The 11,853-nt window shown below is 39.0% G+C and overlaps 1 protein-coding gene across 1 annotated transcript in view; it reads left to right on the top strand.

The window, feature by feature from the left end:
• GPR137B (G protein-coupled receptor 137B) overlaps positions 1–11,190 on the top strand; it is a gene marked incomplete at its 5' end in the record, with an annotated part of 84,468 nt that extends 73,278 nt beyond the window's left edge. The window contains 2 exons of the mRNA XM_011976392.1: positions 7,407–7,531; positions 10,329–11,190. Of these exons, the coding sequence (XP_011831782.1) occupies positions 7,407–7,531; positions 10,329–10,437 (234 nt within the window). The remainder of the gene's footprint in view (positions 1–7,406; positions 7,532–10,328) is intronic.
• Positions 11,191–11,853: the final 663 nt, after the last annotated feature.

Raw genomic sequence — 11,853 nt, 5'->3', positions numbered from 1 at the left:
TTCAAGTGATTCTCCTGCCTCAGCCTCCTGAGTAGCTGGGATTACAGGCACCCGCCACCATGCCCAGCTAATTTTTGTATTTTTAGTCGAGATGAGGTTTCACCATGTTGACCAGGCTGATCTTAAACTCCTGACCTCAAGTGATCCACCCGCCTCAGCCTCCCAAAGTGCTGGGATTACAGGCATGAGCCACTGAGCCTGGCCCTGCCTTCCTATTCTTATACCAGTACCATGCTGTTTTGGTAACTATTGCCTTGTAGTATAGTTGGAAGCTGGGTAATGTGATACCTCTGGATTTGTTCTTTTTGCTTAGTCTTGCTTTGGCTATGCAGGGTCTTTTTTGCTTCCATATGAATTTTAGAATTTTTTTCTATTTCTGTGAAGAATGATGACCTTTTGGTTTTTTTGAGACAGAGTCTTGCTCTGTCACCCAGGCTGGAGAGCAGTGGTGTGATATTGGCTCACTGCAATCTCTGCCTCCCGGGTTCAAGTAATTCTTATGCCTCAGCCTCCAAAGTAGCTGTGATTACAGGTATGCACTACCACACCTGGCTAACTTTTGTATTTTTTAGTAGAGACAGGGTTTTGCCATGTTGTCCAGGCTGGTCTTGAACTAGTGACCTCAAGTGATCTACCTGCCTGGCCTCCCAAAGTGTTGGGATTACAGGTGTGAGCCACTGCATCCAGCCTGATGATGGGAATTGCATTGAATTTGTAGATTGCATTTGAATTTGTAGATTGTAGATTGCATTCAATGTAATTGCATTGAATTTGTAGATTGCTTTTGGCGGTATGGTCCCTTTCACAATATTGATTCTGCCCATTTATGAGCATGGAGGATGTGTTTCCATTTGTTTGTGTCATCTATGATTTATTTTAGCAGTGTTTTGTAGTGTTCCTTGTAGAGAGCTTTCACCTCCTTGGTTAGGTATATTCCTAAGTATTTTGTTGTTGCAGCTGTTGTGAAAGGGGTTGAGTTCCTTATTTGATTCTCACCTTGGTCATTGGTGATCGTTTTAGGAGCTTTTAGGATAAGTCCTTAGGGTTTTCTAGGTATACGATCATATCATTGGTGAACAGTGACAGTTTGACTTACTTTTTACTGGTTTGGATGCCCTTTCTTTCTGTTGTCTGATTGCTCTGGCTAAGGACTTCCAGTACTATGTTGAATAGAAGTGGTGAAAGAGGGCATTCTTGTCTTGTTCCATTTCTCAGGTGGAATGCTTTCAACTTTTCCTGATTCAGAATAATGTTGGCTGTGGGTTTGTCATAGATGGCTTTTATTACCTTGATGTATGTCCCTTCTATGCCAGTTTTGCTGAGGGCTTTAGTCCTAAAGAGATGCTGGATTTCTTCAAATGCTTTTTCTGCATCCATTGAGGGTAATCATTCGATTTTTGTTTTAATTCTGTTTATGTGATATAGCCCATTTATTGACTCACATAGGTTAAACCATCCCTGCATCCCTGGTATGAAACCCACTTGATCATGGTGGATTATCTTTTTGATATGCTGTTGGATTCAGTTAGCTATTAGCATTTTGTTGAGGATTTTTACATCTGTGTTCATCAGGGATATATTGGTCTGTAGTTTTGTTATGTCCTTTTCTGGTTTTGTTATTAGGATGATACTGGTTTCATAGAATGATTTAGGGAGGATTCCCTCTTTCAGTATCTTTTGGAACAGTTTCAGTAAGATTGGTACCAATTCTTCTTTGAATATCTGATAGAAATTAGCTGTGAATCCACCTGGTCTTGGACTTTTTTTGTTGTTGGAAATGTTTTTATTGCTGTTTTGATCTTGCTAGTTGTTGCTGGTCTGTTCAGTTTCTGTTTCGTCCTGATTTATCTAGGAGGGTTGTATATTTTGATTTTCTAGTTTGTGTAAAGGTGTTCATAGTAATCTTGAATGATCTTTTGTATGTCTGTGGTATTGGTTGTAATATCTCCCATTTTGTTTCTAATTGAGCTTATTTGGATCTTCTCTCTTGGTTAATCTCACTGATGGTCTATTGATTTTGTTTATCTTTTCAAAGAATCAGCTTTTTGTTTCATTTATCTTTTGTATTGCCTTTTTGTTTCCATTTCATTTAGTTCTTCTCTGATCTTTGTTATTTCTTTTCTTCTGCTGGGTTTGGGTTTGTTTGTTCTTGTTTCTCTAATTCCTTGAGGTGTGACCTTAGATTTTCTATTTGTGCTCTTCCAGATTTTTTTGATGTAGGCATTTAATGCTGTGAAATTTCCTCTCAGCCCCACTTTTGCTGTGCCTCAGAGGTTTTGGTAAGTTGTGTCATTATTATCATTCAGTTCTAAGAATTTAATTTCCATCTTGATTTCATTGTTGACCCCAAGATCATTCAGGAGAAGATTATTTAATTTCCATGCATTTATATAGTTTTGAGGGTTCCTTTTGGAGTTAATCTCCAATTTTATTCCACTGTGGTCTGAGAGAGTATTTGATATAATCTCAATTTTCTTAAATGTATTTAGATTCATTTCATGGCCTATCATATGGTCTATCTTGGACAGTGTTCTATGTGCCAATGAAAAGAATGTATATTCTGCAGTTGTTGGGTAGAATGTTCTGTAAGTATCTGTTAAGTCCATTTGTTCTAGGATATAATTTAAGTCCATTGTTTCTTTGTTGACTTTCTGTCTTGATGGCTTGTCTAGTGCTGTCAGTGGAGTACTGAAGTACCCCACTATTGTGTTGCAATCTATCTCATTTCTTAATATCTAATAATTGTTTTATAAATTTGGGGGCTCCCATATTAGGTGCATATATATTTAGGATTGTGATATTTTCCTGTTGGACTGATCCTTTTATTAATATATAATGTCTCTCTTTGTCTTAACTGTTGATGCTTTAAAGTCTATTTTGTCTGATAAAAGAATAGCTACTCCTGCTTGTTTTCATTTGCATGGAATATCTTTTTCCACCCCTTTACCTTAAGTTTATGTGAGTCCTTATGCATCAGTTGAGTCTCTTGAAGACCGCAGATACTTGATTGGTGGATTTTTATCTATTCTCCCATTTTGTATCTTTTAAGTGGAGCATTGAGGCCATTTACACTCAACATTAGTATTGAGATGTGAGACTGTTTTATTCATCATGCCACTTGTTGCCCGATACTTTTTTTCTTTTTCATTGTTTTATAGGCCTGGTGAGATTTATGCTTAAGGAGGTTCTATTTTGGTGTATTTTGAGTTTTGTTTCAAGAATTAGAACTACTTTTAGCATTTCTTGTAGTGCTGGCTTGGTAGTGGCAAATTCTCAGCATTTTGTTGTCTAAAGACTTGGTATCTTTGCCTTCATTTACGAAGCTTAGTTTTGCTGGATACAAAATTCTTGGCTGACAACTATTTTGTTTGAAGAGGCTAAAGATAGGACCCCAATCCCTTCTGGCTTGTGGGGTTTCTGCTGAGAAATCTGCTGTTAAACAGCTCTTAAGATTCTTTCCTTTGTCTTTAGATAACCTGATGACTGTGCCTGATTATCTTTTTGAAATTATTTTCCCAGGTGTTCTTTGAGCTTCTTATATTTGGATGGCTAGATCTCTAGTGAGGCCAGGGAAGTTTTCCTTGATTATTCCCTCAAATATGTTTCCTGAACTTTTAGATTTCTCTTCATCCTCAGGAACACCAATTATTGTTATGTTTGGCCATTTAACATAATCACAAATTTCTTGGGAGGCTCTGTTCATTTTGTAAATTCTTTGTCTTTGTCGATTGGGTAAATTCAAAAGCCTTGTCTTCAAGTTCTGAAGTCCTTTCTTTTCTACTTGATTCTGTTGTTGAAACTTTCCAGTGAATTTTGTATCCTCCAAGTGTGTCTTTCATTTCCAGAAGTTGTGATTGTTTTTTATTATATCTATTTCTCTGGAGACATTTTCATCCATATCTGTATTAAAAAATTGATTTAAGTTGGTTTTTACCTTTCTCTGGTATCTTCTTGAGTAGGTTAGTAATCAACCTTCTGCATTATTTATCTGGCAATTCAGATATTTCTTCTTGGTTTGGATCCATTGCTGGAGAGCTAGAGTGGGCCTTGGGGGGTGCTATAGAACCTTATTTGGTCATATTACCAGAACTGCTTTTCTGATTCCTTCTCATTTGGGTAGACTGTTTCACTGGAAAAATCTAGAACTCAAAGCTGCTGGTCAGATCCTTTTGTCTCACAGGGTGGTCCCTTGATGTGGGGTGCTTCCCCTTCTCCTAGTGATGGGGCTTCCTGTGAGCCAGACTGCAGTGATTGTTATTGCTCTTCTTGGTCTAGTCACCCAGCAGGGCTACCAGGCTTTGGACTGGTGCTGGGGAATGTCTGCAAAGAGTCCTGTGATGCAATTCATCTTCAGGTCTCCCAGCTGTAGATACCAGCACCTGCTCTGCTGGAGGTGGCAGGGGATTGAAGTAGACTTGTGAGAGTCCTGGTTGTAAGTATGTTTAGTGTGCTGGCTTTCTTAAGTGCTTTATGCTAGCAATGAAGTTGCCACCATGGACAGACTCAGGACCACTGTTTAGCCAAGATGCTGGAGGCAGTAGAATTAGCTGCTGTTTTTTCCTTCCTTGGAGCAGGGGATCTGTCATGAGTTGTAATGTCCTGAGTTGGTTGGCCTCCAGCCAGGAGGTGGCGCTTTCAAGAGAGCACCAGAGTTTTTCACCTGTCTCTCAGAATTTGCAGTGACCTGCTGCTTCTTTCCAAGTGTCTGTGAATTCTTTCACTTTTCCTGGTATGCTCCTGTGGTGGTTCCTGGAGCAAAAGTCCATGGTATGACTCTCCACACGCTGTTCTGTCTGTGCAGGTGGGAGCTGCATGTAAGCCCTGTCTCCTATCCACCATCTTCCCTTCAAAGTATTTATATGTAAATAGAATAGGTGAACAGAATCTAGATCCAGATGCAAATCTGGGATCCATTCCCTGCCTGTTGCGCTTCCACTTCTTCAGGAAACAAATTCTCTGCTCTTTAGCCCCAAACCTCTGCCATCATGGCAGTGCCCATAGGGATACTCTCAAGAAATTTTTGCCCAGACCCATGTCTTGGCGATTTTCCCCAATGTTTTCTTGTAGTAGTTTCATAGTTTGAGGTCTTAATTTTAAGTCTTTAATCCATTTTATTTGATTTTTTTATCTGGTGAAAGAGGTCTAGTTTCATTCTTCTGCATATGGATATCTAGTTTTCCCAGCACCATTTATTGAAGACACTGTCTTTTCCCCAATGTATGTTCTTGGCAGTTTGTTGAAAATGAGTTCACTGTAGGTGTGTGGATTTGTTTCTGGGTTCTCTATTCTGTTCCATTGGTCTATGTGTTTTTCTTTTTTTTTTTTTTTTGAGACAGAGTCTTGCTCTGTCACCCAGGCTGGAGTGCAATGGCGCAATCTCGGCTCACTGCAAGCTCTGCCTCCTGGGTTCACACCATTCTCCTGCCTCAGCCTCCTGAGTAGCTGGGACTACAGGCACCCACCACACTGCCTGGATAATTTTTTGTATTTTTAGTAGAGATGGGGTTTCACCATGTTAGCCAGGATGGTCTCGATCTCCTGACCTCGTGACCTGCCTGCCTCAGCCTCCCAAAAGGTTGGGATTACAGGCGTGAACCACTGTGCCTGGCCCTATGTGTCTGTTTCTATACCAGTACCATGCTGTTTTAGTTACTATAACTCTGCAGTGTAATTTGAAGTCAGGTCATGTTCTTTTGTTCTTTCTGCTTAAAATAGCTTTGGCTGTTCTGGGTCTTTTGTGGTTCTGTATAAGTTTTAGGATTGTTTTTTCTATTTCTGTGAAGAATATAATTGGTATTTTGATAGGGATTGCATTGAATCTGTAGATTGCTTTGGGTAGTATGGCCATTTTAACAATATTGATTCTTCCAATCCATGAACAGAAAATATTTTTCCATTTTTTTTGGGGCCCCCTCAAGTTCCTTCAAATGTTTTACAGTTTTCATTATAGAGATCTTTCACTTCTTTGGTTAATTCCTAGGTATTTATATTTGTGGCTATAAGTGGGATTACTTGTTAATTTTTCAGATTGTTCACTGTTGGCATATAGTTTCACTGTTGGCATATAGAAATGCTACTAATTTTTCGTGCAACTTTACTGCATTTATTAGTTCTCACACTTTTTTGTGGAGTCATTAGGTTTTCTAAATATATCATCTGTAAACAAGGATAATTTGACTTTTAATATTCCAATTTGAATGCCCTTTCTTTTGTCTGATTGCTCTAGCTAGGACTTCCAGTACTATGTTGGGTAACAGTGGTGACTCTGTGTTCCAGATCTTAGAGGAAAGGCTTTCAGTTTTCCCCTATTCAGTATGATACTAGCTATGGGTCTGTCATATATGGCTTTTATTATGTTGAGGTATGTTTCTTCTATCCCCGGTTTGAGGGTTTTTATCATGAAAGAACATTGAATTTTATCAAGTGCTATTTTTGCATCAATTGAAATGATCATATGGTTTTTATCTTTCATTCTGTTAATATGATGTATCACATTGATTTGTGTATGTTGAGCCATCCTTGCATCACATGGATAAATCCCACTTGGTCATGATGAATAATCTTCCTAATGTATTGTTGAATTTGGTTTACTAGTATTTTGTTGAGGATTTTTGCATCAATATTTATCAGAGATATTGGCCTATAGTTTTCTTTTCTTTTTTTAATGTGTCTTTGGTTTTAGTATCAGGGTAATACTGGCCTCCTCCATGAGTGTAGAAGTACTCCCTCTTCCTCTATTTTTTTGGAATAGTTTGAGTAGGACTGATACTAGTTCTTCTTTAAATGTTTGGTAGAATTCTGCAGTGAAGCCATCGGGTCCCAGGCTTTTCTTTACTGGGAGACTTCTTATGGCTTTGATCTCTTGCCTTTTTACTACTCCTTGTTACTAACAGTGAAAGTCTTTAGAAACCTTAAGAGAGCTCTGTTTTAGGGACAGAAGAACTGAAGAAAAGCTGGGAGAAAACATTGCTTTCTCAGTGGATCAGGGAGCAGAGAAATTCTAGTCAGGTAGAATAAAAGACTTGCTATTGGTCTGTTCAGCTTTTAGAGTTCTTTCTGGTTTAGTCTTGGTAGGCTGTATGTGTCTTGGAATTTGCCCATTTCTTCTAGATTTTACAGTTTATTGGCATATAGTTACTCATCATCTAGCTTTTCAATAAGGGATTAAAACAATGATGACTCATTGTTGCAAGCAAGACTCTGATAGATTTTGCCCATACTGATAAAAGGCAAGGCTAATCCCTCTCAAACGTAAGAGTAACTGAAATGAATATTCTAGCTGAGCAGATACAGCCTACATGCAAATGAATAGAACATCTTTAGTCTCCTACAAGAAAGAGAGCTTATTTTTGTCCTGTGCAAGGACGATGTCTGTAAGTATGCTGAATGATTACCTGTCTTTCTAGACCAATCCTGGAATGGTCCCCAGCCATGGATTCAGTCCCAGATCTTATTTCTTTGACAACCCTCGAAGATATGACAGTGATGATGACCTTGCCTGGAACATTGCCCCTCAGGGACTTCAGGGAGGGTAAGACCCTACTTCATGTTAGACAAGCCTCATTAGGAGGGAAAGGTTACACCAATGAAACAGATTCAAGCTAAAAGAAAATTCCTACATTAAAACTGTGCAGCCTTAGGTGGTATAAGACTGGATTATCAGTAGATCATTTTACTTATGGGAAACATTCAGGAATGAGAAAGGACATCAGATTTTTTTTAAAGCCCCACAGCATTATTGTATACAGTAGTGTTTCCTAAACAATATTCCATGAAGCACTATTGTCTTAATAGCTATGCTGTGCAAAAGGAATGATGATTTAAAAAGAAAATGACCTTTTTTATTTTTTGGAGACCAGGTCTCGCTCTGTTTCCCAGGCTGGAGTGCAGAGTGGTGCGATCTCGGCTCACTGCAACCTCCCCCTCCCAGGTTCAAGGAATTCTCGTGCCTCAGACTCTTTAGTTGGGATTACAAGTGTGCGCCACCACGCCCAGCTAATTTTTGTATTTTTAGTAGAGACGGGGTTTCACCATGTTGGCCAAGCTGGATTGCACTCTTGGCCTCAAGTGATCTGACCACCTTGGCCTCCCAAAGTGCTGGGATTACAGGCGTGAGCCACTGCGCCTGGCCAGAAAATAAACTTTTTAGAAAATGCCAAGAGAGCCCGTAATATGCTAATGTGTGCTCTGAATCTCCAAGAGGGAAATATAGCACTTGTCTATGGAATCACTCAATGGAACATGGTATCTTTAATCACATATTCTAAAGCTAGAGAGTAAATGCAGTAGTATTTATTTATTAGAATAAATTATATATTATAAAGGACCAAGTTTTCAAATTTGAACGATGTCAGTTCTCAATTTAAAATTTCAGTTACATGAAGGGTATTTACTTTAGTCTTAATTTTCATGAATACTTATTCAATAAGTACTTCTACAGCATCTACTCTGTATCAGACACTGTTCTAAGAGATACACAAATATCAACTCATTTAGTCTTAACAGTCCTGAGAGGTCAGTACTATTATTAGCCTCATAATACAGATGAAACTGAGGTATCCAGAGGGTAGGTAACTTGTCCAAGGTCACAGTTAGCAAGTGGTTAGGCTAGAATTCTAACTCAGGCAGTCTTGTTCAAACCTGTTTTCTGAATCACTATACTATGTAAACAGTTTGTATATAAGTACCCTGTCGCTTGGTCTCACCTATGCTTATGTTACACTTTCATATGAGTTTTAATAGGGAGAGTCTCCTTGCTTGAATCCACATGCAGATCTGGCCCAGGAAATTTGGAGAGGGCAGTTAAATACTAAGAGTTCAAAGCAGCATACATAGAGGGTGTAAGACAATACGTGAACCATACCAGTCTGCTGCCATTGCCTAATTTTCAATGAATTAGGAAGGCAAATAAAAAGAGGGAAGCACCTGAAATTGCAACCATAGCAGAGACCCACCCCAGGAGTCCAAGTTTTGCCTACCTCAGCATGGGCATGGTCTGCAAACAGGAAGGGTAGTAGCTATTGGGATTCCCTTCCCTTTTCCTCAGCCTGCTGTGCTCAGCCATCCTCCACTACCCGATGACTATCGTGTTTCCCTTTCAGCCTGTGGCTGTGAGACAGTGAGGCCAGCAAGGCCAGCAGGGGTGAGAGGAGCCAAAAGGGCTGCAGTAGTGCTTGCCGAGCCTGTCTTCTCTCTGCTTGTCCTGCCAGGACCCCCATCCTGTTCTTGGGAAAAGGGAGCTTCTTAGAAGTGAAAGCTTATCTTTTGTAATCTTTTGTGAGATTAAAGACTTAGCATTAACAACTTTACAACTTTTTCCCTCTGGGATGAAATGATAAAAAAGATATGCTTGCCTTTTTACGCCTTGTTAGTAACAGTGAAAGTCTTTAGAAAACTTTAAGGGAGCTCTGAAAAGAGCCCTTGTTTTAGGGACAGAAGTACTGAAGAAAAGCTGGGAGAATACATGCTTTCTCAGTGATCAGGCAGCAGAGAAATCCTGGTCAGATAGGATAAAAGATGGTGGCTGAGAAAGTAGAAGAAAGCTGCCCAATCCGCTGAGCCAGCAGATGTAAAGAATGTAAGCTACAAGCAAGCCAGCGAACAAGGAGGACTTCTTGAAGTCAAAAGCTGACCTTTGGGTCACTCCACCTCTTCCCTAAAACTGTTCTTTTCCAGTTACCCCACTGCACTTCCTGTTAGTTTTTTTGCCCCTTTAAACCCATATTCTCCTGGAGCTGTCCTGCCCTCTCACCTGCCAGAAATGACTTAGAGCTGAGGGAGTCCTCACTACCTATATCGGTGAAGAAAAGACCCCCTTTCTACTACATAGAGGAACATAATTATAACGAAAACGACTTACATGTATTGAGAATTAACTATATATTAGGTACTGTTCTAAACACTTTACAGGTGTTAACTCAGTCCCCACAATAGGCCCATGATGTAGTTACTAATAGTACTCCCATTCTAAGTGGAGGAAATTGAGGCACAGAAGTTATTTGTCCAAAGACACCACAGGTTGTGATCTGTACTCCTTGTTAGGATTCAGATACAGTTTGTTGCTAAAAACATTTCCTATACATAATAACTGGCTGGGTTCTCTAGTAATGCTATATACTTCTGTGCTCTAAAGAGTTCAGTAGAGTTGTGGGTGGGCGTTTAGTCCTGTGTGTAGCATTGTTTTCTAGGAAAATGGACTTCAAGAGCCATTTTAAAGAACTTTAGAGTTATCTACAGTTTGTGTAAAATCTCAGCTCTGTCTACCTAAACTAGACATGTCGTACATACTGTAATGTTTCAAGTCACTGAAATATTTTTTTCTTTTTAAGTTTTGCTCCAGATTACTATGATTGGGGACAACAAACTAACAGCTTCCTGGCACAAGCAGGAACGTTGCAAGACTCAACTCTGGATCCTGACAAACCAAGCGTTGGGTAGCATCAGTTAAGTTTTATGGACGATTGCTCAGATGAAGAGCTTCAGAAAAGTGTAGTGACCGCTGAATTTTTAGGGCACTTTTCCTTAAGAAATAGAACTTGATTTTTATTTGTTACAGGTTTCCAGATGGCTCCAGAGGACTAAGCAATAATGTAGATTGATAAACCCTTATTTTAGTACTAAAGAGGGAGCCTTGCTATTTCAGTGGGTATAATTTAAACTTTTTAAAGAAAATCTGTACTTTTATAAAGATGTATTTTATATAACTTAAATAATAATGCTAAAGCATACTAGGGTTTTTTTTTTCTTGAGAATGTTACTGCAATTATGTTGTAGTTTGCACAGATTTTTATGCATAATTCACTTTAAAAATATAGAATATATGGTCTAATAGTTTTTTAAAGCTTTTGGACTAAAGTATTCCTCAAATCTTACCTCTTCAGGTCACTGATGGTCACTCCGATTCTGAGTGCCGCATTGGTAGACTCCTAAAATACAATTGACAACTTAGCCAATTGCAACTCCAGTGTTGATAGTTAAAATGAAATAGAATAGCAGCAGACTGTAAGGTCTTTAGAGATTTTTTTTTAAGGTTCAGGCAATAGGTCCCTCAGAGAATCTCTTAAGGTTTGCCCAAAGATTGGTACTTCCTTTCAGTAGGGCGCTAATGTATACACATTAATGATAACAAGTTGATAACATTAAAAATGTAGCTGACTTATCCTATTAAACCTCCTCTGCTATATTCACAGATTCTGCATAGTTTTTCTTTCAGCCTAGAGGGCTACATCAAGAGTATACCCTTTTCCCAACTCACTGAATGTTGATTACATTCAAGGAGAAAATAAGAGGTTCCATAAAGGGCATTAATAACAAATACCCCAAGCCCCTAAGCTAAGACTGTGTGGAATCCTTAGTTTTTTCTGTACTCTCCAACTATATTTAAAATAATGCCCTTACTTCTAAATAGCTCTGTAAAGAGCCTGTTGGAAGCTGCACATTTAAAAATGGCAATAGTACTGCAATATGCTGGAGCATGATGCCTGTCAGCCATGTAAAGGGTATGTTCCAGACAAGTCCTTAAGTCATCTTTCATTTAAGTAAAAAACATGTTATGAAATACTGCCTCCCACACCAGAAGTGCCATTCTAAAAACTCCACTGTATATATACTGGAGCCATAAAACTACCTATTGGGAGGCTAAGTGCTCTGCTTTTCTATAAAACAGAGATAAGGTTCTAGAGGAAGTACTGTTACCAGAAACAAGGTACCTTTCTGCTATGCCTAGGAATGTTCATCTGGGGACAGAGGGAAGGGCCAATGAAAAGGAACTTACATTAACAAATCCTACTACATGATGCAACCCATTTCAAATGACTCTTCTCATTTTGATCTTCAGGAATAACTGATCCCTGG

This window comes from Mandrillus leucophaeus, unplaced genomic scaffold (genome assembly GCF_000951045.1).
Source record: "Mandrillus leucophaeus isolate KB7577 unplaced genomic scaffold, Mleu.le_1.0 Scaffold165, whole genome shotgun sequence".
Taxonomy (NCBI): domain Eukaryota; kingdom Metazoa; phylum Chordata; class Mammalia; order Primates; family Cercopithecidae; genus Mandrillus; species Mandrillus leucophaeus.
The sequence above is the reverse complement of the archived record's forward strand: the minus strand, read 5'-3'. Positions and strand labels throughout refer to the sequence as shown.